Source organism: Talpa europaea (assembly GCF_964194135.1).
Source record: "Talpa europaea genome assembly, chromosome: 10".
Lineage (NCBI taxonomy): Eukaryota > Metazoa > Chordata > Mammalia > Eulipotyphla > Talpidae > Talpa > Talpa europaea.
This window is the reverse complement of record NC_140077.1, coordinates 23,949,922-23,976,940: the sequence shown is the minus strand read 5'-3', so window position 1 is coordinate 23,976,940 and position 27,019 is coordinate 23,949,922. Positions and strand designations below refer to the sequence as shown.

The 27,019-nt window shown below is 40.9% G+C and overlaps 1 protein-coding gene across 1 annotated transcript in view; it reads left to right on the top strand.

Annotated features, from left to right (window-relative positions):
- Positions 1-2,249: 2,249 nt before the first annotated feature.
- The window catches only part of ENTPD1 (ectonucleoside triphosphate diphosphohydrolase 1), a gene marked incomplete at both ends in the record, with an annotated part of 30,077 nt that continues 5,307 nt past the window's right edge, over positions 2,250-27,019 (top strand). Inside the window, 3 exons of the mRNA XM_084245422.1 lie at positions 2,250-2,262; positions 5,343-5,563; positions 18,196-18,313. Of these exons, the coding sequence (XP_084101548.1) occupies positions 2,250-2,262; positions 5,343-5,563; positions 18,196-18,313 (352 nt within the window). The remainder of the gene's footprint in view (positions 2,263-5,342; positions 5,564-18,195; positions 18,314-27,019) is intronic.

The following is a 27,019-nucleotide window of genomic DNA, read 5'->3' as shown; positions in this document are numbered from 1 at the left end:
TAGGATCAGCTAAGCTACTTTGTTAAGATAAATGCATTCCTTTTCTAACTGAAGAACTGTGAGCTGAAATAACCACTAGTTAACATTTCAAAGAGCAGAAATAAAAGGTTGTAAATAAAAACAAGCAACTTGCTCTGAAGTCTGACCTTCAAGAGCTCACTGGAACAGAATGTGGGTTATTTACTTAATTACCCATGTCTCTGTATTCCCAGCCCACCTCTCCCTTTGCCTCTTCTTGCCTGACTCTGTCTTCTTGCCTCTGTCTCCCAAGCCTGCGTTCATCATGTGTTACCCACCTCTCCTTTGCCTTTGCCCTTTATTTAGCTGGTCATCATTGAGGTCTTGCAGTTCCCATTTTTAGCATTTGTGTCTTTATTGACATTGTACTGATTTCTTTGACTTAAAGCAAAAAATACCACCAAATTAAACTGCTTTATCCTCAAACTTGATTCTGGATTTACTACTTGGAAGTAATTAATATGAGGTATGTGTGAAATAGAATAAGATTCTTTCCATTTGAACAAAACTTTGGATGAGTTCCTTCATATTGGTCTTTTTAAAAATTTTTTTTTAAGATTTTATTTATTTGTGCCTACAAGAGCTGGGGCACAGGCCAGAGATGCAATGGGTGAGAGGAATCACCAGAGACAGAGTGGGGAACAGAACAGGCAGACTGACCGAAGTACACTGTTGAGGGGAGCAGCGGAGGTATCAGGAGAGGTCTGCTGCGCCATGCGGGCCGCTCCCTGGCCGGCCAAGGATTGAACTCATGCTGCAGAGGCCGCGGACTTCTCCATAGTGCAGTGCTCAACCCCTTGCGCCACCAGGGAGGCCCCATATTTGGTCTTCTGAGAAGGAACAACCTGAGTGATTTCTATACATCTCCAATGCAGGGCAATGATTGAGGCAGTAAAGTGGTATTGGAAAAACTTGGATCATATCTCTGTTCTAGCATTTGTAAGATGTATGACTAAATCAGTCTCTTGTCACTTTGCTGCAAACTTTTGACTATCAGGGATCAAAGATTCCTCCAAACTAGCATTTTAAAATGTACAACATTGTCTGGTATCATCATTGACAACAATCCAGACAACACTCCAGTCCAGACACCTTAATTCTGGATTTTTAGCCTCCAGAATTGTGAAAGTATAAATTTCTTTTGTGTTAAGTTACCAAGTTTGTGATAATTTGTTGTGGACAATTGATGCAGACAGTAATACAGTACATCTACTTCATGTGATTGGAGGTGAGGACTAAATTAGTTGCTTTATTTAAAGTGCTAAGAGTAGAATCTGGAATACAGTGTGGGTTCTTTAAATGTAGCTGTTATGTATTGTTAGCTCATTGAATCTTACCAAGCAACCCATGAAATATGTACTATTATAACTCACATTTTGCTCATGAGAAAGTGGAGGCTTAGAAAATGGAGCAAAGATGAACTTGTATGATTCTAACTACAGTTGCCTCTCACAAGTTTATAGAGCTTGGTTTTCTGATGGATCCTAGTGACTGCTGGTTTGGTGACCCTCCTGATAATGATCTCACAGCAAAGTTTATTCATTCCTGACTCATCAGGAGGACCTGAAGGTACAAAGAAAACCTATCATGTAATGGTATTTACTCCTTTTGCGTGCGTCTTCGTATTCTGGTCTTGGCAAAAGCTCCATTCCAACAGAGCCAGGCTCTGTCCACATGTGGCTGTGTGGCTGTCTTATGACCTGACTTGACTGGGAGCAGCCTCCATATCTCATGGCAAGAGGCAGGGATCTGCTCTTTGAAAGGCCATGCCTCTTGAGGGGCTTCAAAGGCCCCTAATGGCTCCTTGTTCACCCCTATGATAGTATAAATTATGCAGAAGACTAGAGTTGATCCTTTAGAGTAAGGTAAAGCCTTACTGGAACTTGCAAGGCCCTGTAAACAAGGTGCTCAGATACTTCCTTCCCTGCCCATCCTCTTCCCTATCACTTTTGTAGCCACACTGGTCTCCTGGCCTGACATTGTGCCATCTCAGGGCCTTTGCTTATGCAGTTCCAGTTGCTTAAAGTTTTCTTACCTAAGAGATATGCATGCTTTCTCCTTATCTCCTTGACTCTTACTCAATATCACCACAACAGAGAAACCTTTCTTGATAGTCTTATCCTTCCTCTTCCTTTCTTTCTCCTTCTCCTTAGCACTTATAATTATGTAACAGATTATACATTTTAATTTTCTTATTTTTGTCTTTTACTCCAAACTAGAACATAAACACTATGACGGTGGATGGTATTGATCTAGTTCAAAGCCTAGTCCAGGTCTAGTGCATGCTGAATGACTAACTGAAAGTATGAGTGAAGCATAGCTTATTGCTCCTCCCCAGTAACAGTGATAGAACTCCCAAACTGAAATAGTTTGACCATTAAGTAGAGGTAACATGTGAAGAGAGGACTACCAGAAAAACTGAGTGATGAAGCATATGAGGGGAACATCGCCTCCTATTGAGCTTGAGTTTGATGAGCTAAGGGAGAGGACTTGGTGGAAAAAGAGGAGAATTCTAAAAGAAGGAAATCTCACATTGAAGAAGTCCACCTAGAATTCATTTTTATTTCACTGGGAATAATAGCAGTGAACAAGCCAGGAAAACATACCCTGGACTCAGGGAACTTACATTCTAGTGGTCATAATGTCAGGCATTAAGATCTTGTAGACACAAATCTATATTTGCTGGAATGGAGCAATGGGAAGGGCTTAAATTTTTGAGGGTTGGAAGGTATAGGTAGACCAGTGTTGCTCATCTGGCAATCAGCAGGAAGCTACCTTTGATTCTTGATCAGGAAGAGTCCTGAGGAGGTCAACAATGGAGGATTTCTGCAGCCACATGAGGGATGGCTTCTGACAGGGAAGAGAATTAGAAAGGGAGGTTGATACCAAAAAGGGCTGTTGTAGAGGAAGTGGTGGTGACTGGAAAGGGGTTGGAGAAGAGGGTGGGTCCTGAATATGAAGCAACTGAGAAAGAAGAACCCTCTCCTGGAGAGGAAGGAGGTTGCTAATAATGACTAAATTTTCTTATTTGGAGTCACAATCACGTTGTTTCCTACCTCAGGGCTTTCCCGGTTGCTGTTCCCTCCTCCTGGAATTTTTTTTTTTTTTTAAAGATTTATTTATTTATACAAGAACCGGGGTATAGGCCAGATGTGCGGGAGGGTGAGAGGATTCACCAGACCCAGAGTGAGGAACAGAGCAGGCAGACTAATGAAACACACTGCTGAGGGGAGCAGCGGGCGCGACAGGAGAGTTCTGTGTGCCACGTGGGACCCTCGCGGGCGGCCGGGCATTGAACCAGTGCTGCAGAGGCTGCGGGCAGCTTCGCAGCCCAGCGCGCAACTGCTGTGCCACCAGTGGAGGCCCTTCCTGGAATGTTCTTACTCCTTCTTGGAGTTGGTTTTTTCTCTGTGTTCAGGTCTCTGCTCAAGTGCTTCCTTCTCATAGAGACTTTCCTGATCCTCAGTCTAATCCCCCGCCCCTACGCCAGCTCTGTAGCAAATCACTCAATAACATTCCTTGGTTTTAATTTCTCCTTAGCAGGTGTCATAACCTGAGGTCACTTATTTATGTACTATTTTTCTGGTTTGTCTATCTCCCCAATTAGATTATGACTTCCAAAGAGCAGGGAGCTTCTTGGTCTTTCTCATTTGAAACTAAGATAGTGCCTGACTAGATGCGGAAGGAAAATGAGATAGCAAAATTGTCATATTTATGAAAACAAATGTAGCAACCTTTTTGAATAACTCCTTTGTAAACAAGCATTCATCATCCTGTTACAGTAGAAACATTGCTGCAAGGCTCCGTGCCCTTTAGGAGTAGATTTGTAATGGTTCATCTAAAGCACATGCTTAGGGGTCTCCCTGGTGACGCAAGGGGTTAAGCACAGCACTGTGAAATTATCCGCAGCCTCTACAGCGCAAGTTCAAACCCCAGCCAGGGAGCTACCCACCTGGCACAGCAGACCTCTCCTGTCTCGACTTCTGCTCCCCTCAGCAGTGTATTTCAGTAGATCTGCCTGTTCTGCTCCCTGCTCTGTCTCTGGTGATTCCTCTCACTCCCACACCTCTGGCCTGTACCCCAGTTCTTATATGCAGAAATAAATCTTTAAAAAAAAATAAAGCACATGCTTACTTTGAGCTGTGTTTTTTGACATCTCAACTTTGAGAACTGCATGGGTAGTATCTAGGGGGTTCTTTTCCAGATCCTAGGGCCCTCGAATCAAACAGAGTATTTCTGCCACACCAGTTATATCAAGATGTTTTGGGTTCAAGATATAAAAGTCCTGACTCCATGAAGCATAAATCTCATGAAAGGATTGAATCAGGGTCCTAGAGGTTGTATCCCCTTTCCATGAAGTGTGGGGACTTTTGGGGGGTGTGGGAGGCATCTGAACAAAATTAAGGTTATGTTTGGAAGGGAGCAGAGGGAAGAGCTGTGTATTTTGTCCATTGTTCTTTTATTTAGATGCAATAGATAATGGTGTTGCCATAGTTTTTTCTCCTACATCTTGTACTGTTAGCTCTGAGGTGTGAAGACTGGTTCATGATTGTATAGGCTGACAAAGACTGGAGACCCACACATAGGTGTAATCCTTTGGGTTTAGTCTAAGCTTCCGCTCAAGAGCTTGAGGACAAGCTCCCATTTCAGTGTGCAGTGGCTGCTGCTGACCAAATTTGGGGATAGTTTGATATTAGTTTTGTGAGTTCATGGAGAATGTTTTATAGAAAGTGGATTGTCAGAATAGAGGGAATGGGGCAGCCGTTTCATTTCCTATTCACCTCTATTATATACTCTATTCTAACCAAGGTAACCTTTTACCTTTTATAGAATTTCCTCTGGGAACACTTTTATGTCCCTGACTGGGTGAAAGTAAGAACAAGATAGATAAGATAATGTGAATAATGACTTGAAATGTTCAAGACCTCACACGCTTTTTGCTATTACCAAAGAATTCCATGTAAGTGTGGCTGAAATGCAACGGGTGTGTCAAGCCTGGGAATGGCAAGGGTAGTAGGACTTTGATGTTTGATGATGTATTCTAAAAACTCTATCCTTGCTTTTTGTTATTTGTTATTTGCACTTTACTAGAGCTACATGATGCATTAAACAAATTGCCTGTTAGGGATTCTTTCCTCTCTCCATGCCACATGTGGCCTCTTACCTAGTTCTGCCCATTCTCAACGTCACAGACACTAACTCATTCTTGGCCCTCATCACAGTACAAACAAATTCTTTGGTTTTGAATTATTTCTCAATTACTTTGCAAAGTGCCTCATGGATAAAGTTGAGCTTTTTTTTCAATCTTTGATGTTTCCAAATAGCCAGCAAAAAACCCAAAAAACAGAAAAAAAAGTGGGGGAGAATCAATGTTTGTGGCTTTTTAAATCTATTTTCTATTCTGCTTTTGGTTTTAGAATCTGGACTGAAGAGATTTTGCTCCAGAAATATACTGATCATCCTTGGCTTCACTTTTATCATGGCTGTGATTGCTTTGATTACTGTGGGGCTGACCCAGAACAAACCATTGCCAGAAAATCTTAAGGTAACTCAAGATTTACATGTATGTACATACATTGTGTGCCTGTGTGTGCATTTGTTTTCATGAGGGGACCTGGTCTGAGTGGGAGAAAAGCGAATAAAACTTCTGACAATCCAGGTGCAAGTCAAAATCCATTGGATTAGGGTGTGAAAATGGAAATGAATGCTCATTCTGGAGGAAGGAATGCCTTGAATCAGTAGTTGGTGGGAAGATAATTCCTTTCATGATTAATTTGCTGAATTAAATAATAATCAGCAAATTATTTAAATTAATGCCCCAACAGAGATAAATTATTTACTACATCCAGCTCTGTGCTATACTGTGGTGACATTCTATAATCTAGAACTAGCTCACCTTTTTTTTTTTGAAGATTTAGAATTTATTTGTATTTTTTAAAAAGATTTATTTGTGATACAAGAAGTGGGGTACAGGCCAGAGATGCAGAGGGTGAAAGGACTCACCAGAGACAAGAATGGGGAACAGAACAGGCAGACTGACTGAAATACACTGCTGAGGAGAGCAGCGGGTGAGGCAGAAGAAGTCTGCTGCACCATGTGGGTTGCTCCCTGGCTTGCCAAGGATCTAACTCATGCTGCAGAGGCTTTGGATTGCCTCACAGTGCGGTGCTTAACCCCCACCAGGGAGGCCCTACTTGTATTTTGTTTTAATTGAGGTAATTGATTACAACACTGTATGTGATTCAGAGACACAGGCTCGCACCTCTTCAGATGTCTGTAACCACATCACACCCACCACCAAGACTCATAATCCTCCACCACTGTCACCAGGTCTCCTCTCCACTTTCACTCTTTACCTTTGGTGGCTTCAATTCTGTAGTCAAATTCTAGGTTTTGTTTTGAATCTGTCTCTCTTTCTTTCTCTCTCTCTTTCACACACACACACACACACACACACACACACACACACACACACACACTACATCCATTCTCTGGATGTGGTAAATATAGCATTCGTCCCAGTATGAGTGAAACCATCTAATATTGTCTTTCTTCTTCTGCCTTATTTCATTTACATTATCTGCTCTAGCTCTATTCATGTTGTCCAAAATGGCAAGACTTCATCTTTCTTTGGTAGCTGATTGGTATTCCATTGTGCATATAGACCACACCTTCTTAATCTAGCATCTGTCACTGCACACTTAGGTTGTTTCCATAACATAACTATTGTAAATAGTGTTTTGTATTCTTTGGGTAAATACCTATGAGTGGAATTAATTGTTGGATCCTATGGTAGATCTAGTTTTAATATTTTGAGAAACCTCTCTACTATTTTCCATAGGGACTGGACCAATCTACAATCCCATCAATAGTATAAGAGGGAAAATAGACCAATTATAAGCAAGGACATTGAAACAGTAATCAAGTATCCAAAAAACAAAAACCCAGGACAAGATTGTTTCACTAGTGAGTTCGACCAAACCTTCAAAGATGAAACAATACTTATTCTTCTCAAACTTAAAAAAAAAAAAATTTGAGGAAGATGGAATGATTTCAAACATGACTTACGGGGCCTACATTACTCTGATACTACAAGCAGACAATCACACTACAAAAATGGGAAAACTATAGAACAATATCCCAGATAACATTGTTGCAAAAGCCACCAGGAAACACAAACTTGTGTCAGATATAACAATTTGAAATGAATCACAGATTTCTTGTGAAATTTTTGCATTTGAAGAACTAGTTAATGTCATTAAAAATAATTAGGGTCATTACCTCTATTGTGATTTATTTCTGCTTCCTTTCTAGTTCATCAAAGTAAAACACAAAGACAATTATCTCACATATAACGTGTACTATGGTCATTATTTTATTTAATTTGCTAATTAAAAAGCATCTAGTATATTTTTAAATTTATATTGTAATACGTCATTTTAAACTTTCCTTGAAATTATAGTACATCTATGAAGACAAATCTATCAATATGCTAATGAGCACATGTGTACATTTGGATAGTGATATATCTAGGAGTTACCTTCACCATGGAGGTCTTGGAATACATGTGCAGAAATAAATCCTCTTGTATTTGATGATACTGAACTGGAAAGACAACTGGATATGCCAAGACCTCTGAAACATTTGCCACTCATCTAAATCTCTTGCTATGTAGCAGAGGCCTGGATGTTACATTGGCATTATTTTGCCATACAAATTCAGTCCAGTGGAGTTGTACACAGCAGCCCCTTTGTCTGCATGAAAGGCCGATGCTATCATTGTCAATGGTATCTTGCCTTTTATGTTGAGTGATGTCGACTCTCTTGGCAAAACTTCACTCAGAGTTGAAGTCTCATTATATCTCAGTTCTGCCATTTGTTTACCAGCTCCAAAAGTACATGATTGCCTTCTTGATTTGAACTTTTTCCATGTTTATTATTGCATCATTGGAGAAGGGGACTTCCTAGGAAGCAAATCCATGACAGCCTTGGGCTCTTGTGTTCCCATGAATACTTGTGGTCATGGGTGACCTTCCCTGACTGGCAGGAATTGTCCTCAAGTCTTTGGTAATTTTGTGTTGTTATTTTGGCCTGGCAAAATGGAACTAGGTCTGGCATTTTTGAAATAAGTGGCGTTCGTATTTAGATCACAGACATTGGCATCTGAAGTGATTCTTTACGGCAATATCATATATTTATTTTACAAAAGATCATTTTATATATGCAAACTAGCATTTGTTGGGGATATACACTAATTTTTGTAAGATTACATAGTGAGGGCAAAAATGTTTTAGGAATTTGTCTTTGATGATGTCTTTAAGTTATGCTGTTCAATTTAATAACCACTAGCTAAAAGCACCTCTTTAACCTTAAGCTAATTAAAGTGAAATAAAATTAAAAATTTTGTCCCTGAGCTGTACTAGGCCCATTTCAAGTGCTCAATATTCTTATGTAGCTGGTGGCTATCCAATTGGACAATGAAGACATAAAACATTTCCATTATGGCAGAAATTTTAATTGGACATTGCTGCTTTAGAACACACTCTGTGATATTGTATCTGAAATCATTCAAACTCAATTTGATGAATAAGATATAGGATAAAATAGTCTATGTAATCCAACATAAGGAACAATAAATGTCTTTTTCCTCATGTGGCTTGTAAATTAATACCAGGATTGTCCCAAATAGCAATATATTAATATTTTATTGAAATAGCTACAAATATATTTAGTTTGTTGGAGTAGATATATTTCTTTCTGAAAATTTTGATTTAAAAGATAGACTCTTATTTGGATATTTGTATCTGGTACATTTGTTTTAAAAAACACATAATATTATCTCATTATGACCAGACATCGTTCAGCAACTCTTCACTCTTTTGTCCATAAATTTATGCATCAAGTTATGGCCACAATGAATTTGAGGGATAAGAGCAGATGATGCAGGGGGCTATGTAAGAAGCTATTATAGCAGTTTGGAGGGAGAAGGTTTTGAGTTAAATTTTGAAGAATTTTTTTAAGGTAATATCAGCTTACAACACTGTAGAGGTATAGGTCCCCCTCCTCAGATGCGTCACCATAATCCTTCACTGTAGTGCATGGGACGCCTCCCTGTCTGGTAGCCTCAGTTTCACAGTCAGATTTATAGAGGCTGTTTTGGTTGGTTTTATCTGACCTTTTGTTTTTGTTTTGTTTCTCTATCTATACTCCACATGGGGGTGAAACTCTCTGGTACTTGTCTTTCACTTTCTGATTTACTTTCCTTAGCATAATCCCCTCCAGATCTATTCATGTTGTCACCAATGGCAAAAGTTCTTTTTTTTTTTCTTAAATACCTGCATAATATTTCTTTGTGTATATATGTCATACCATTTCATCCACTGCTGTGTCATTGGGCACTTCAATTGCTTGAAGGATTGTTTTTGAGGTTTTGAATATCCAAGAGGAAATGTCAACAAAGCAGTTGGATAATCAGATCTGGATAACAGAAAAGAGAGGTGTAGAACCTCACTGCCCAGTAGAAATATAATGTCAGCTACATTTTAATTTTTTCTAAGAGCCACATTAAAAAATTAGAAGAGGTCAAATTAATTTTAATATATAGTCTATAACCTAAAATATTCTAATACCTTTTCAACATTTTACCAAAATAATTTTTAAGGAGATATTTTACATTCCTTTTTTCAAACGACTTCAAATTCCAGTGAGGTTTTTAATTTAAAGCACATCTTAATTCAGACTAATTTCATTTCAAGTGCTTAGTAACTGCATGTGACTATTGGCGACCTTATGGCATAGCGCAGATCTGGATTAAAGGTAAGTCTCTGATGTCACTGACACATTGAAACCTTAGAAATACATGATGCCATGGGAAGAGGGTAAAAGTAAGATGAGACGAGATTGAGGCTCAATTTCTGAGGAATTCTCTCTTAAACGTTGACTAGTAATTTCTCCAAAGTACAGTGATATTACTTTCTATAGTGCTTTGCAGTTTATACATCATTTACATTTTTTCTTTCCAGGAGTGCTGTGAGGAAAGATTATCTTCATTTTATAGATACAGAATAAGAGCTTTTGAGGTTCTCTTGCCCAAGGTGAAGGTGGAGCTAAAACTACAACCCAATTATCTGACCAAAGACTGATAATCTTTTGTTTTTGTTTTCCCAAACAATACATCCTAATAATGAACTGAATGAAGGATGTTTATTTTGGGAAGTGATCCCAAGGAAACAGAAGGAGGGAAGGCTGCCCAGAGAGAGGTGATGAGTGGATAGCCACACTGAGCCCCAGAGGCTTGTGTTCATGAGGGCCCCTGAAGAGTTGTGCACTTTGGAGTCACCTGCCCTGAGGATTTATCCCGTGGTTCTCATCCCCTCTTGGTCAAGGGTTGCCTCATTGGGTATGAACTCCTTGGTACTTACATGGGTCAGAAGGCCTATGTGGGCACCATGAAAGCCTACTAGGCAGTGGTTCTGTTCAAAACCTTAAGTCTTTCTTGGTGCAACTTCATGCATGGGAAGACTTTAGCTCTCTCTCTACCAATTTCCTCTGTCTTCATTCTTGTCCTTTTTGCAGGTATGTTCTGCCTCACCCCACCTGGGCCATGGACTCATGCTCCCAGTTTTGAATCCCAGCTCTGCTCTTTTAGTCACAGGATTTAAGCTCTCTGAGTCTGTTTCTCCACAGGATGAAGTTGATAAGTGATATCACATAGATTCTTATGAGAATTAAGGTGGCATAAAGTAAATGTGAAGGGTAGAGCAGGAGTCCTGGCCAACTGTGGACACTCAGTGATGGTGTTAGCTGTGTAGCCTGTCTTCCTGATTTACCTTTGTACCTACTTCTTTCCATCTGTCTCACTCTCGTCTAGCCCAGTTCAGGTTAATCCTCCAGTCTCGATCATCTAGTTTTGTCATATTCCTGCCTAACCCAGTTCGGTTCAGCCTTGCTGAGGGCGGGGGTGGGGTATGCTCTTGCTGAAGCCATGTCTGGCATAACACAGCATGGACTCTGTATTGTACTGTGTGTTACTTGCCCAGCGACCTCTACCAGGTTGTAAGTATATTGAGGACAGGGACTGTTTTGTCTGTCCTTGCACACATTTTTATTATTCATTCACTCAGTTCAGTTGTTTAACAAATTGTCTTTGACTACCTATTCTATTTTAGGCCCCGGGTGTAGCAAGGAACAAGACTAGCAAAATCCTTACCCTCATGGAGTTTATAGTCTAGTGGGAAAGATAAGCATTTAGTCACAAGATGAAAGTCAAATTATAACACGCACAGAATCTGACTTACATGGCTGCCTCATAGAAGTTTGCAGGTTAAATAAATAGAGCAAGCATGTTGAACAGATAAAATGGCTCTGTCCTTAGGCTGAAGAACCAACCTGATAGCAGGGTTTGTGAGTGTGAAAGGCAGGAAATACCTCAGAATCAGATTTCCTAGAGATCCTGGTTCCCCATTCTCATCTCCAGAGCCTACTCTTAATTCAAACCCCCAACTTACAGGGCCTAGAAATCTTTGCAATTAATATGCATCCTGGGGCATTCTTATGCCATTAAAGTCTGGGAACCACTGCCCTGTAGTTATATAATAGCCACTTTGAAAAAAAGTAGCTCTTAATGAACTGAAGAATCATTAGCTTCACCCAAATGTCCCCTGGAAAAATGCCTTTGCCCTGATAGGTCTGAGTGGGCAGGTAGCTTGAGGTTTGCCCAGTTTCCACTTGTTAAATTGCTTGCTCATCCCTGAACAAGTGCAGTTAGCGAGTTGTCAGATATTTCTTTTAGCACAGATGTTCTGCATTCTGGCACGTACAGAGCCCCTAAGGGGTTCTCCCGGAGGCACAAAAGGCCCAGTACCAACCTGCCTTCATTAAAAGTTGCCACTTCTGTGGAATGATGGCTCAGGAACCCAAAAGGCTTTGATTTCAATCCCAAATCTGCTACTTTCTATCTACAAAACTTTGGGCACACAAATTCTTTTTCTGTGCCTCAGTTTCCTTATGTGTAAAATGGAAGTGTAGCTTGGCATACACTTGGAGGATGGCTGTGAGGATTAAATAATAATAATACCAGTGACTCAATTATCAGAGTCCCCAGTACATCAGAAGCCCTCAGCAGAGACAAGTTATCAACACTGATGTGAGGGAGATGAGCTTCAGGGAAGGCCCTTTGCTGTGAGGGTCACTGGGCTGCGCCTCCCAGGATATCCAGCATCTGCAAAAAAGGTAATGTCCAATCTCCTAACACCTGCTTTTTTTTTTTCACAGAGTGCTGTACTTCAATAAGCATTTGGGATTTTTTTTAATGGAAATTTGGAAGGATTCATTCATTCTAATTTTCTACCTAAAATACTCCTGGAAATTAGACCATTTTTATTCTACAGGAATTTAATGTGGTCTGGCTTAAAAAACAACACAGAAATGAGTGGTGCTGATGACTGCCCAACACTATGAATGTACTTATTGCCACAGAATCATAATACAGAACTGAGGTTTCTGTTAAAGGTCTAGTAACTCCATTTAAAGAAGGGGGGGAAAAAGGAAGAGAATGATCTCTAATTTTTTATAGACTCTGCCAGCATCACTGTAGCTAATGGAGACCTGATTTGTTTATAGAGTACTGGAGTCAGATTCAAAAGGATAAGCTTTGTATATTCAAAAGGACTCACTGTGACAGACTGATGAGGTTGCTGAAGTTACTTTTTAAAGCTACAGGAACTTCTAAAAAATATTCTGAAAAAGGCCTGTCTGAAGAGACCAAGAGAAGTTAAATATCACAATGTTGCCCATGTTACCAAGCTTATGGGGTTTTTTTGGTGGGGGGAGTAGGGTAAGGAGGTGGAGAGGTAGTAGACCTCAACCCACTGGCACTAGACTGTGCTTTATACTAGACTGTGAATAGTAACCTCTCTTAAGTCTGAAAGGAATTTAAGAACCACATTCATTTGATTTAGTAATTGTCCATTGAATTCATCTTTTGTGCTTTATGTACAGTAGAGTAGAGCTTGGGAAATGCCAGACAAACATGATAAGCAAAATAGACCTTCTCTAAGTGGCTTATAGTCTAATAGAGAAGACAGACCTTAATCAAGTGTTCACATATATATATATGTGCAATATGCATTTACACAATGTGGTGATGTCTTGAGAGGAAACTACAGGTACTAGTAGATTAGGAGGGTGGAATCTAATCAGAGATGGCTAGGATCTCAGGTGAAAGACTTTCTAGGCAAAGGCTCTGGATGAAAAGTAACATGGGGCCTTCCTGGTGGCTCAAGGGTTTAAGACACAGCCTATGAAACTCATGGCAGCCACTGCAGCATGAATGAGTTTGATCCCTGGCCAGGGAGCTACCCTCATGGCGCATCAGACCTCTCCTGACTTGCCTGCTGCTCCCTTCAGCATTGTATTTCAGTCAATTTGCCTGTTATGTTCCCCCACTCTGTCTCTGGTGAATTCTCTCATGCCCCCCCCAACTCTGGCCTGTGCCCCAGTTCTTGTATTTATAAATAAATCTTAAAAAAAAAAAAAAAAAAACAACACTCATAGCAGGAATCTAGAAAACTTAAATAAGGGACCAGGAAAATGAATAACTATAAGAAAGTGAACATCAAAATCAACAAAAAACTATGAACCAGAGGCACTCTATGGAGAGTGGGGGGCGGGGAGTGGAGGAATTGGGGTCAAAATAAGGGTGTTGCAATTGTATGGGGAATATAAAAATAAAATTTATTTAAAAAAAAAAAGAGTAACATGTGCGTGAGAGCAGGCCAGCAAGAGGGTGGGTAGAAGACTCTGAAAAAAGGGCTAAACCTCTCACTTTTGCAGACCCAGGATAAGAAGTAGGTTTTCTCTTGCTTTCCACATTCAGGGAGACTTAGGCAGAAGCCTGGACCTATGACATTTGCACAGATAATATGTTTTCCATCCCAAAGTTACTAGATCTTCTTCCTTGTGGCCTCTATGCTCCATGAGCTCAGGGTCTGTTGCCACCCACATCTTAAGATCTTCACCAAGATCTGGTGTCTTCAAGCAAGGTCTTTTCTAACTTCTTTTTCTTTTAGCTTCTCCACTCAGCTAATGAAGATCAATTATGAGTGCTGAAATGACGTGCATGATGAAAAACTAGCTTAGGACAAAGCTATATGAATAGTCAAATTATAGCTATATAAAAATCACCATGCATTTAGAAAAGACTGGAAGGAAATAAAATAACAGCCATATCTAATTGATAGAACCTTATTTTCCCCCTTTTCCTTCATTTTCTAGATTACTTTTAGTACTCTTAAAGTGCAAAGCGATGTTGAAATCATATTAAAGGAATGTTAGGTCTTTTCCTTACCATCTAAATCTTTGAATTTTCTTTAATGTAAAGGACATATTAAGAGGAGCTTTTAGAAACATTAAATATTATCTACAGAGAAACACTGGATGAGAGTGATAGGATAGCAAAACACAGCATTTCTTAAAGTGTTGTTTAGGAGAGCTAACAAAATTTGGTTGTCATCTGGGGGATGCTGGCTCAGACAGCAGTAAGTGAGTTCTTAGACTTCTCTGAAGTGTTCACTACTGCATGGGATAATGAGCCCAGGTGGGGAAAGAGCACACAGCATTTCCCACACTTCTGAGGTTTATTTGCCCAGATCTTCGTAGTCTGATTGCCCTCTGGAACATGCATAGGAAATGCTGGTGTGATGAAAGAGAACAAAAGGTGGTAGTTACCTGGACTCTAGATGAATCTGTTAGGGCATTAACTATCTCTACCCATTAGGCAAGTCCTTGAGCTGTCTGGCACAGTTGCTCATCTATAAAATGAGATTTAGGTTAGATGGAATTAAACTTTTAGCTCTAAAGTAGGGCAGCTATGAAAAATGAGTAAATATACTGACAGTTTGTGACAAAGTAAGGCAAACTTTCCAAATGTGTGAACAGAATTTTCAGACAATTAAGCTTCATCCGCCCTGTAAGCAGCAAGTAATGCCAGTGTCGTATTCTGCAAACCAGTTTTGAAGATAAAAGATGGCACAATTCAACAGCACACACTTCTGCTGTACACACAGATAGTGTCCTCAATTCCTGTTAAAAGTACACTCTACCCCTTTTTCAAACTCTTGCCAAATGAAATGTAGTGAAAGTTTGACATTTATCAACCTCCTCACTGTGCAAGGCCTTAGAGAGACAGGCTGATAGAAGCAAGGCTGGTTCCTTTTTCTACTAGAAGAGTGACTTTCATGTCAACAAAGGCAGACAATAGAATGTCCTGATTCCAGAAAAGTCTGCTTGTTGCTTAGCTTTTATCATAAGCCATTGTGGTTGAAACATTTTTCTGGCAGGAAGAATTCAGTGCCCCTTCTGGGGAACAACAGAATTCTCTAGGTGTAGCCCTTGAGCCTCATCCTCCACCCTGGGAGCTTTCACATGTGTGCAAAGCCCTCAGATGCCATCCTGCCCATAAAGGTAACTGCCTAAGCCAATTCTTGGTTTCCTCTCATTGCAAGCCTAGCTGCAGAGGAGCTGGGCCAGCTTGCTTCCTTGCCATGCCCAAAGCAAGTAGACAGGTCCTTTTCTTAATAAGGGCAAAGGCTAATCATGCGGAATCCCCACTGGGAGTGTAGTAAGAAAACAGAACAGAGTGGAGTTTGTAGAGGATCAAAAATCTGTACCAGGCCCAGGGGTACTCCCTGGTGTGTGGTGATAGGGAATAAAGCCCAGCACCTCAATAGGCTCTACTTTTAGCCATTCCCAGTGGTTCAGAAAGATCACTTCCTTCTCTCCCTGAAAGTTCTTAGATTCTAACCAGGTGATAAGACAATATGAGGGAATATAGACAGCTATAAATATAGATATATAAATAAAACAACTGCTGAATTAGACATTATCAAGTGGCAGACCATGCTTTAAGGTTGAAATGAGTTGCAAAATGTGGAGAGCAGTTGGCTCAAATGTTAGTGTCTCTTCCTTTGCTTTCCTGTTTACTTTCCTCCATTTCCCCCTCTAGTACAAGGGCAGTAAATAAGTCCATGCGCTTCTGTGCCCTCCTCAAGAGCCGTGGTGGACATTCTTCAGTCAAGGCATTTTTCTCCTCTAATTTAAACCAGGGAAGTAACCAAAGATGAGTGACAGTTGATCAAATTGGGCATTCATCAGTTGCCTCCTGGGTAAATAACCCCAAATAAATGAGAGCGCTTGTCCACAAAATGACACATGTAAGGATGTTTCTGGAAACCGTATTCCATATGACAATGGAGGAAACAAACTCCCGAAACCATGGTCTGAATGTCTTTTAGAGACACTGTGTAGAGTGAAAGAGGTTAGAACTAAGGTAAACACACTGAGTCAGTCCATCATTGCAGTTCAGAAGCAGGCATACTCACCTATGGTGGCGACAGTAGGATCCAGCAGATCAGGGTAAAGGAGGAGAGAGTCCTGGAGGCCTCAGTGGCTTTTGCGGGTTTTTATTGGGATTTACCAGGTACACGGCAGGCAGAGGTGCTGGGGGGCCAGGAGGCTGGCAGGCCTCCCAGCCCCTAGCAAGTCTTTACTCTTTCTGGGCTCTCGGGTCTTCTCTCTCATTCTCTCTGCTACTTCTCATTTGTTCTTCTTCTCGCATCCCCGTGACACCGCCCTGAAAAGCCCAGTCTTAGCCCAGGTGAATCCCATCTAATATGCCCACACCTTGCTCCAGGTGCCCGCCATCAGGCATGCATTCGGGACCACAGGTTTCTGTCATCCATCCTGATGGCAGGAGGGCAGAAAAGCCTGATACTTTTACCTTACCCTATACCATGGAGGAAACTAACAGTGACGGACACCAGAAAGCCTTCTGCAGGCTAGAAAAAGTATCTCTATCTTGATCTTGGTGGCTTTCAAAAATTCTTTATTTTAGTTTTTTGGGGTGACATTTTTGCTCTTCAATGTGTGCACATGTTGCACCCACCCTCCACCAAACCACCTGTGCCAATACCCCCTCTGCCTCTGAAGATTGCTCAGGCTTTTGTGCCATTGGCCTCATTGGCTATTACCTTGAGTGCAGGAGGCACTTGGGAGTGTGGGCTCAGGGTATGAATGCCCGATGGTCACCTGGAGCGTGGTGTGGGCATGTGTAGGTGGGCGCATCTGAGCCTGGAGGCTGAACATCTAAGGGCGGTGCTGTAGGGGACTGTGTGGCGGAGTCCACTGGGGAGTGGTGGGCAGTGGGGGAGAGACCACTAGAGAGTCCAGAGAGAGTAAAGATTGGCCAGGGGCTGGGAGGCCTGCCAGCCTCCTGGCCCCCCACCCCCTTGCCTGCCCTGCTCCTGGTTGCCACACTACAATTGGTGTAAAAAAGAGTAAAAGCCTGAAAAAGCCACCGAGGGCTCCAGGACTCTCCTTTACCCATCTGCCTGGATCCATTGATAACCTGCCCCATGCCTTGCTGGTACAACAGCCTCCCTCATCCACCTCCCCTGTTTCCTGTTAGTGGTGGTTTATACAGATGTGCACAAATGCAAAACTTCATTGAGATGCACACCTAAGATTTGCACACTTTGCTATATTCCTCCCTCATTAAAAGTCTTTGGACAGGGGCACCATTTTGAAAACTCTTGTCCAGCCCACACTCCTGTTTCTCTACCTAAGGCGCATAAGGTATTGAGTCCTACTTTGATGCAAACTAGGTTCTGTCATCTATTAGCTGTGTTTCTTGGGTACATTACTTAACCTCTTTGGACTTTATTTTCTCACTTCTATAGAGGGAATGAAAATAGTCCCTACTTTACAGCACTGTTCTGAGGGTTAAGTCAGATAATTCTTACGAAGTGTTTCATATATCACCTGCCTGGTATATCTAGTGGACTCTGAAATGTGAGGTGGGGCCTTCTTCTCCCATTCTCTGACCAACCAGTTCTTCCTTGTTGTTGTGCAACAATCCCAGACCAGGCAGGTTCATGGTTGATTCGGGCAAATGGAAAGAGAATTTTGGGTGTTTATAATGCGTGCCCAGTACTGATAGCCACTGTTCTAGAACTCTTCACATGGTAATAAATCTGCGAGGGGGCAACTCCAAGCATGTTCCCTCCCACCCCTAGCCTCCATGTTCGTCTTGAATTAAAATGCTTTCTCCTGTAATTGTCTTCAGCTGAAAATGGAGAAGAATAATTTAATGCTGATAAGCTGTGGTTTGTTTTGCCCTCAGTATGGGATTGTGCTGGATGCAGGCTCTTCTCACACAAGTCTGTACGTCTATTCATGGCCAGCGGAAAAGGAGAATGACACAGGGGTGGTACATCAGATAGATGAATGCAAAGTAAAAGGTAAGTTGAAAAAGGAAAGGGAGGAGGCAGTGGGGCAAGAAAAAGTGAAAAGTGTATGGCAAGTGGAACATATGAGAAAAAGTCCAGTGAAAAACAGCGGAGACTTTATTACTGTTTAATCATTATAAAAATAATACTGAACTCAGTCCTTAACATTCCAGCCCTGAATAAGCAAATTAAAAAATAACTGAGTAATAGTAGCTCCCATACATAGGGCACTGAAAATACATTATTTGATCTTCAGTCTCCTTTTGAGATATGTATTGTTTCCATTTTTAAACACAAGGGCACTGAGGTTGAGAAAATTTATGCCACTTGTTTTAAGTTTGCTTGAACTAGTAAATGATGGAATTGCAGTTCATATGGATATTTGCCCATGTCTTAGCCAGTGGTTCTCAAATCTCAACCTGCTTCTATGCATTTTCTCTGTTTTCAAAGATGATAATTGTCTAAAGTATTTTGATGCTCCCTCATTTGATGAGTGTATATTGATGAGTCTTATGTTTTCCTGTATTGTTTCCCTTTGATCATTCTATTGATCACCTTTTTAAGCTTGAAGTCTATTTACCTGATAGAAACCAAGAAAGAAAAGATACAACCAAGAAAGAAAAGATAGAACCAAGAAAGAAAAGATACAAAGGAAAAAGAGCAAAGAAACACTTTGAGAATTATCTGACACCATGAGGAAAGGAAATGTAAGAGTCATAAAAATCCCAGTAGAAGAAGAGAGAGACAAGGGGGCTGAAAAGCTATTCAAGGAAATAATTGAGAAAACTTCCTAAACTTGAAGAAGGAAATGGCCATATGGCCACCCCTTTCCTCTTTGGGGAGACATTTGCTTGTCTAATTGTTTTCCAACCCTTGCTTTCAATCTATGTTTATCTTTAGAACTTAGGTATGTTTCTTAGAGGTAGCAGAAGGTTGGATCATGTTTTCTAATTCAGCATGCTACTCTTTGTCTTTTTATTGATGAGTTTAGTCCATTGACATTTAGGGTGATTATTGATATGTGGAAGTCTGTCACTGTCATTTTGTTCATCGTTTTGTGGTTCTCTTCAGTCCTTGGTCAGCTCTTCATGTTCATTCCTCTCTTGGCTTCAGTCCTAAGAATTCCTGTAAATTTCTTGGAGTGAGGGTTTAGTGGCAAATTTTCCAAAGATTTTGTCTGTCTGAGATGGTCCTTATTTTTTCCTCATATAGGAAGGAGAAACTTTACAAAATGAAGTATTCTTGGCTGACATTTTTTGTCTTGGGGTTTTTTGAATAGGTCACTCCATTCCCTTCTTGCCCATAGTGTTTCTTCAGAGAAGACAGATATAAGCGTAGTTGGTTTTCCTTTTTAGCTTATCTGTTTCTTTCCCCTTGTCAACTTCATTTTTTTTTCTCTTTTTCTTGGACTCTCAAAAGTTTTACTACTATCTGTCTTGCTTTATTTTTCCTTTCATTCTGAATGTTTGGTATCCATCTAAAACTTCCTGTATGTCTATTTTCATTTCCTTCTTCAAGTTTAGGAAGTTTTCTCAATTATTTCCTTGAATAGCTTTTCAGCCCCCTTGTCTCTCTCTTCTCCTTCTGGGATTTTTATGACTCTTATATTTCCTTTCCTCATGGTGTCAGATAATTCTCAAAGTGTTTCTTTGCTCTTTCTCCTTTGTATCTTTTCTTTCTTGGTTATTTTTTTTAATATTTAATATTTTATTTATTTATTTTTTAAGATTTATTTATTTATACAAGAACCAGGATACAGGCCAGATGTGCGAGAGGGTGAGAAGATTCACCAGAGAGACAGAGTGGGGAGCAGAACAGGCAGACTGATGAAATACACTGCTGAGGGGAGCAGCGGGCGAGACAGGAGAGGTCTGCCATGCCATGTGGGACCCTCTCTGGCTGGCTGGGATAGAACCAGCGCTGCAGAGGCTGTGGACAGCTGCACAGCACGGCGCTCAACCCCATGCACTACCAGGGGAGTCCCTCTTGGTTCTTTTTTTATCTGTATCTTTGAAATTACTGATTTGTTCCTCCATGTAGTTTGTTCTATTTCCATGTCTTTCCCCAAAATTCATTACTTTCTCCATTTTATCTTTCTACACCCTGAATTTCCTCCATTTTCTTTTTTTTTTATAATAAATTTTATTGTTATATTCCCCATACAATTGCAGCCCCCCCATTCTGACCCCAATCCCTCCCCTCCCGCCCCCGCCCCCCTAAAAGTGTCTCTGGTTCATAGTTTTTTGTTGATTTTGATTTTCACTTTCTTATAGTTATTCATTTTCCTGGTCCCTTATTTAAGTTTTCTAGATTCCTGCTATGAGTGAGACCATTCGGTATTTTTCTTTTTCTTTTTGGCTTATTTCGCTGAGCATGATCCCTTCCAGCGCCATCCATGTTGCTGCAAATTGCATGTGTTTATCTTTTTTGAATGCTGAGTAATATTCCATGGTGTATATGTACCACATCTTCTTGATCCAGTCATCTATTTTTGGGCATTTGGGTTGTTTCCAAAGCTTAGCTATTGTAAACAGTGCTGCTATAAACATAGGGGTGCAGGTGTTCTTTGGAATTGATGTTTCTGTGTCCTTTGGGTAAATACCTAGGAGTGGAATTGCTGGATCATATGGAAGCTCTATGTTTAGTAGGTCCAGAAATCTCCACACAGCTTTCCACAGTGGTTGGACCAGTTTGCACTCCCACCAACAGTGCAGAAGAGTTCCTTTTTCTCCACACCCTCGCCAGCATTTGTTGTTGCTAGTTTTTTTAATATGTGCCATTCTCACTGGTGTAAGATGGTATCTCATGGTAGTTTTGATTTGCATTTCCCTGATGACAAGTGATGTTGAACATTTTTTCATATACCTGTTGGCCATTTGCATTTCCTCTTCAGAGAAGTTTCTTTTTAGCTCTTCTGCCCATTTTTTGACTGGATTCTTTTCTTTGTTGTTGTTGAGTCTCATCAGCTCTTTGCAGATTTTTGTGATCAGTCCTTTATCATTAGTGTTGGGTGCAAAAATGTTCTCCCAGTTGGTGGGGTTTCTCTTTGTTTTTGTTATTGTCTCTTTTGCTGTGCAGAAGCTCTTTAATTTGATGTAGTCCCAGCTGTTTATCTTTGCCTTCACTATCACTGCTTTGGGTGATGTGTCTGTAAAGATGTCTTTGATGTGCAAATCATGTAGTGTTTCGCCTATATTTCCTTCTATATATTTTATGGTTTCAGGTCTTATGTCTAGTTCTTTAATCCATTTTGAGTTGATTTTTGTGTATGGTGTGAGGTAGTGGTCAAGCTTCATTCTTTTGCATGAAGCGACCCAGTTTTCCCAGCACCATTTATTGAACAAACTTTCTTTGCTCCAATGCATAGTCTTTGCTCCTTTGTCAAAGATTAGTTGACCATAAATCTGTGGGTTTATTTCTGGATTTTCTATTCGATTCCATTGGTCTGTATGTCTGTTCTTGTTCCAATACCATGCAGTTTTGATGATTATGGCTTTGTAGTATAGTTTGAAGTCTGGGAGTGTAATGCCTCCATTCCCTTCTTTTTTTTTCAGGAGAGCTTTGGCTATTCGGGGTTTTTTGTGATTCCATATGAATTTCATCAATAATTGTTCTATTTCTTTGAAGAATGACATTGAAATTTTGATTGGAATAGCATTGAATCTGTATATTGCTTTTGGAAGGATGGCCATTTTAATAATGTTTATTCTTCCAATCCATGAGCAGGGGATGTCTCTCCATTTCTTTGTGTCTTCTTCTATTTCTTTTAACAGTGTTTTATAGTTTTCTTTGTATAGGTCCTTTACCCCTTTTGTTAGATTTATTCCCAAATATTTGATTTTTTTTGTTTCAATAACAAAAGGGATGGTTTTTTTGATTTCTTCTTCTTCAGATTTATTGTTTGTGTATAGGAAGGCTACTGACTTTTGCGTGTTGATTTTGTATCCTGCCACTTTACTGAACTGATTGATGAGTTGAATTAGCTTTTCTGTGGAGTTTTTGGGGTTCTCTATGTATAATATCATATCGTCTGCAAATAGTGATAGTTTGACTTCTTCTTTTCCTATTTGGATTCCTTGGATGTCTTTCTCTTGTCTTATTGCCCTGGCTAGGACTTCCAGTATTATATGGAAAAGCAGTGGTGAGAGTGGACATCCTTGTCTTGTTCCAGATCTTAATGGAATTGCTTTCAGCTTTTCACCATTCAGAATGATACTGGTTGTTGGCTTGTCATAGATGGCCTTTATGATGTTGAGGTATGTTCCTTGTATCCCAAGAATTTCAAGGGCTTTTATCATGAATGGGTGTTGCACTTTGTCGAAAGCTTTCTCAGCATCTATTGATATTATCATATGGTTTTTATATTTCTTTTTGTTGATGTGTTGGATAACGTTGATTGATTTTCGGATGTTAAACCATCCTTGTGCCCCTGGAATGAATCCAACTTGGTCGTGGTGAATTATCTCATGGATACATTGTTGGATTCTGATGGCTAAAATTTTATTGAGGATTTTTGCATCAGTGTTCATTAGGGAGATTGGCCTGTAGTTTTCCTTTTTTGTGTTGTCCTTGTTCGGTTTTGGTATTAGTGTAAAGTTGGCTTCATAGAACGTGTTTGGTATTGTCCCTTCCTTCTCAATTTTTTGGAAGAGTTTGTGAAGGATAGGCACTAATTCGTCTCTGAATGTTTGGTAGAATTCATTTGTAAATCCATCAGGTCCTGGGCTTTTATTTTTGGGGAGGTTTTTGATTACCATTTCAATTTCGCTAATTGTAATTGGTCTGTTTAGGTGTTCTATTTCTTCTTTATCTAGCTTTGGGTGATTGTAGAGTTGTAGGAATTTGTCCATCTCCTCTAGATTGTTAAACTTGTTTCCATATAACTGTTCATAGTAGTTACTGATTATTCTTTTGATTTCTGCTGTGTCCGTTGTGATTTCTCCTCTTTCATTGATGATCCTGTTTATTTGTGCTTTCTCCCTTTTTTCCTTTGTGAGCCTGGCTAGGGGTTTGTCTATTTTATTGATTTTTTCAAAGAACCAGCTCTTGGTTTCATTGATCTTTTGGATTGTTTTTTTAGTTTCAATTTCATTTATTTCTGCTTTGGTTTTTATTATTTCTTTTCTTCTACTGGTTTTGGGGTTTTTTTGTTGTTCTTTTTCTAGATCTTTGAGCTTCGAGATTAGGTTGTTTCTTTGAGTTCTTTCTTGTTTCTTGATGTGAGCTTCTATTGCTATATATTTTCCTCTTATTACTGCTTTTGCTGCATCCCATACATTTAGGATATTGGTGTCTTCCTTGTCGTTCAATTCAAAAAATTTTTTAATTTCTTCTTTGATCTCCTCATTAGTCCAGTGGTCTTCCAGTAGTGTGGTTTTTAATCTCCATAAGGTAGGAAAGTTCCTTGCCTTCTTTTTATGGTTTATTTCTAGTTTGATGCCTTCATGGTCAGAAAAGATGGTTGATATGATTTCAATCTTGGTGTATCTGTTGATGTTTGTCTTGTGCCCCAGTATGTGATCAATCCTGGAGAATGATCCGTGTGCGCTTGAGAAAAATGTGTACTCCGTTTTTTTGGGGTTTAGTGTTCTATAGATGTCTGTTAAGCCCAATTGCTCTAGGTCCTTATTTAGAGCTTTGGTTTCTTTACTTATTTTTTGTCTTGTTGATCTATCCATTGTTGATAGTGGTGTGTTGAAGTCTCCCACTACGTATGTGTTTTCTCTGATGTCTGTTTTCAGAGAGGACAACAGTTGTCTGATATATTTTGGTGCTCCTTCGTTTGGTGAGTATATGTTAATGAGTGTTATTTCTTCTTGAAGTATTGTCCCCTTGATCATAATGTAGTGACCATTGGGGTCTCTTTTTATCTTTTTGAGTTTGAAATCTGTTTTATCTGATATAAGTATAGCTGTTCCTGCTTTCTTTTTTGGTCCATTCGCTTGTAGGATTGTTTTCCATCCTTTAACTTTGAGCCTATTTTTATCTTTTGCAGCTAAATGTGTTTCCTGGAGACAGCAAAAGGTTGGGTTTTGTTTCTTAATCCAGGATGCAACTCTGTGTCTTTTTATTGAAGAGTTTAGTCCATTTACATTTAGAGTTAATATTGATATGTTAACATCTGTATTTGCCATTGTGTTTGTCTTTCCTTTGATTTTATTTATTTATTCTTTTAATAACTTTTTTTTTTGGCCTTCTTTCATTGTTATTCATCCCTCTGAGGTTCTGGCTTTAGGACTCCTTGTAGTATTTTTTGGAGTGGGGGTTTAGTTGCAATGAAATTCCGGAGTTTCTGTTTGTCTGGGAAGGTCCATATTCTTTCTTCAAAGAGGAAGGAGAGCTTTGCGGGATAGAGTATTCTTGGTTGGCATCTGTTTTCTTGGAGTCTGTTGACTATGTCCCTCCACTCTCTCCTTGCCCGTAGTGTTTCTTCGGAGAAGTCTGATGTCAGCCTGATTGGCTTTCCTTTGAATGTTATCTGTTTCTTCCCTCTTGCCAGCTTCATTATTTTTTCCTTGTCCTGGATTCTAGGGAGCTTTACTATTATGTGTCTTGCTGTATTTTTTCTTTCGTCGTGGAAGTTTGGTGTTCTTCTTGCTTCTTGTATATCAATTTTCAGCTCCTTCTTCACATTTGGGAAGTTCTCTTCAATTATCTCTTTGAATATTTTCTCTGTTCCTACTTCTCTCTCCTCTCCTTCTGGTATTCCTATAACTCTTATATTTCCTTTCCTCATGGAGTCAGATAGTTCCCGAAGTCTTTCTTCATTCTTTTTCCTTCGTACTTCTCTTTCCTTTTCTGTTTTGGTTCTTTTTATTTCTGTGTCTTCAAGAGCACTTATTCGTTCTTCCATTTCATCAATTCTGCTTTCATTGCTTTTCCCAGAATTCTTTAGTTCTTCCACTAATTCTTTGATCTCCTGCATTTCTTTTACTTCCCTCTTTAGGGACTCAATTTCATTCTTCTGATCGTTGATTATTTTTCCCTTATCATTGTTTTCCTTTATGACTTCTGTCAGTTTTTTAATCACGGCAATTTTAAATTCTCTTTCTGGAAGGCTCAGAAGTTCTTCCAAGTTACTGTCGTTGCAATCTGGGGGCTGGTTTTCTTTTTGTGGTGTGCTTTTTCTCTGGAGAGTTGCTAGGTTGCGTGTGGTTCTTCTCCTCCCTACTGTCTGTTTTCTAATTTGCCGTATGCGTTGGGACACTGTGTTGTTGGGACTGGCCGGCATCTTGGGTGAGCTTCTCTGCTCCCCTCTGGTTCCTCCAGGAGTCATCTGTCAGTTTCAAGCAGTCTTTATTGGAGAAAGGTCCCTGTCCTAAAATGTCGATGTGGGGACACACTCCCCTGTGCGCCTGGTCTGCCCCGGCGGTGGGTTCCTGCTCCCCCTCTGGGCTTGGACTGCAGGCCAGAGGGGGTCTGTCGTGGGTGAACTTCCCCCGCTCACCTCTGGCTCCTGAGGAAGCCTTCTGCAGGTAGTCTTTACTGAAGAAATGTCCCTGTTCTAAAATGGTGATGGGGGACACACTCCCTGCGCGTCCGGTGTCAGGCACACTCTTCTGCGTGCCTGGTCTGCCCTGGCTGTGGGTGCTCGCTCTCCCTGTGGGCTCAGACTACTTGTTCGGAAGGGGCCGGGTGTGGGCTAACTCCCCAGCTGGCCACTAGCTCCTTCAGGAGCCTGTGCTGGCTTCAAGTCGCTAGGTGGCGCCAGAGATCTCTCCTAGAGCCCTTGGGGAGCTGATTTTCCACCCCGTGGGACAGGGAGCAGAGCGGGGATGGTAGGGTACACCTCAATGGCTTTGTGGTCCTGTGTCTGCCTTGTGCCCCACCGTCGTGGGGAACCCACGCCCCTAATTTTGTGCCCCGGGTCTCAGTTCCAAAGCCCTCAGTTCCAGGACGCGGGCTGTAGCCCAGTTCAGTGGCGCGGGAATGGCGCCTTTTGAATCCCGCTTCCCTGCCTGGGCGCCTTGTTCCTGCTCACTCAGGGAGGGACCTTCACCTCAGTGAGGACCTCCGCGCGTCTCCCCGCAAGCCTAGGTTGCAGGCGCGGACCTGGGCAGCCGCTATCCCGGTCTGCACTTGCTTTTCAAGCGCGCCGAGCGCGCCCTTTTCCGCGCAAGCTTACCAGCAGCCCGGGCTGTGTGCGCGTCTCCCGGGGTCTTTGTTCTTCTCTAATGGCGCCCGGAGCCGTTCGCTCACCACCGCGGCGAATCCTGCAGGGTTCGCCTCAGCTCCCGTTCACGGGGTGTGGTGGCTGCAATAGTTCCTTTCCACTCACAGTCCCGCTTGCTGCGTCCTTTGTTCTTGTTGGCCGTTTTGGTTTGTTGTTTCCCTCCTCTCTGCCGGTTGGAGAGTGCCGCCTCTGTGGGCGGGGGAGGGGAGCAGGGTTCTGCGCTTCCCTCCCTTCTAGTCCTCTTTTATGGCCACTTTCTTCTTCGGGTAGTTTGCTGGAGTCACCCGTTTATCTTCCGTGTCCCAGTTCTCACTGGGACCTGCCGCTTTTCCTCCCTATTAACTTTTTTTAATGGGAGATCTTACTCGCAGTGTCTCCTCGCCGCCATGTTGCTCCCCCCCCTCCATTTTCTTATTTAAAGTTTCAATCTTGATATTCTGTTCATAATTATGTTTCTCATTGCATCCATTTCCTTTTCTGTGTCTTCACATATGTCTCTGATTTGCTTTTCTGAGCTTTATTTGTGTTGTTTGAGTTCTTTGACT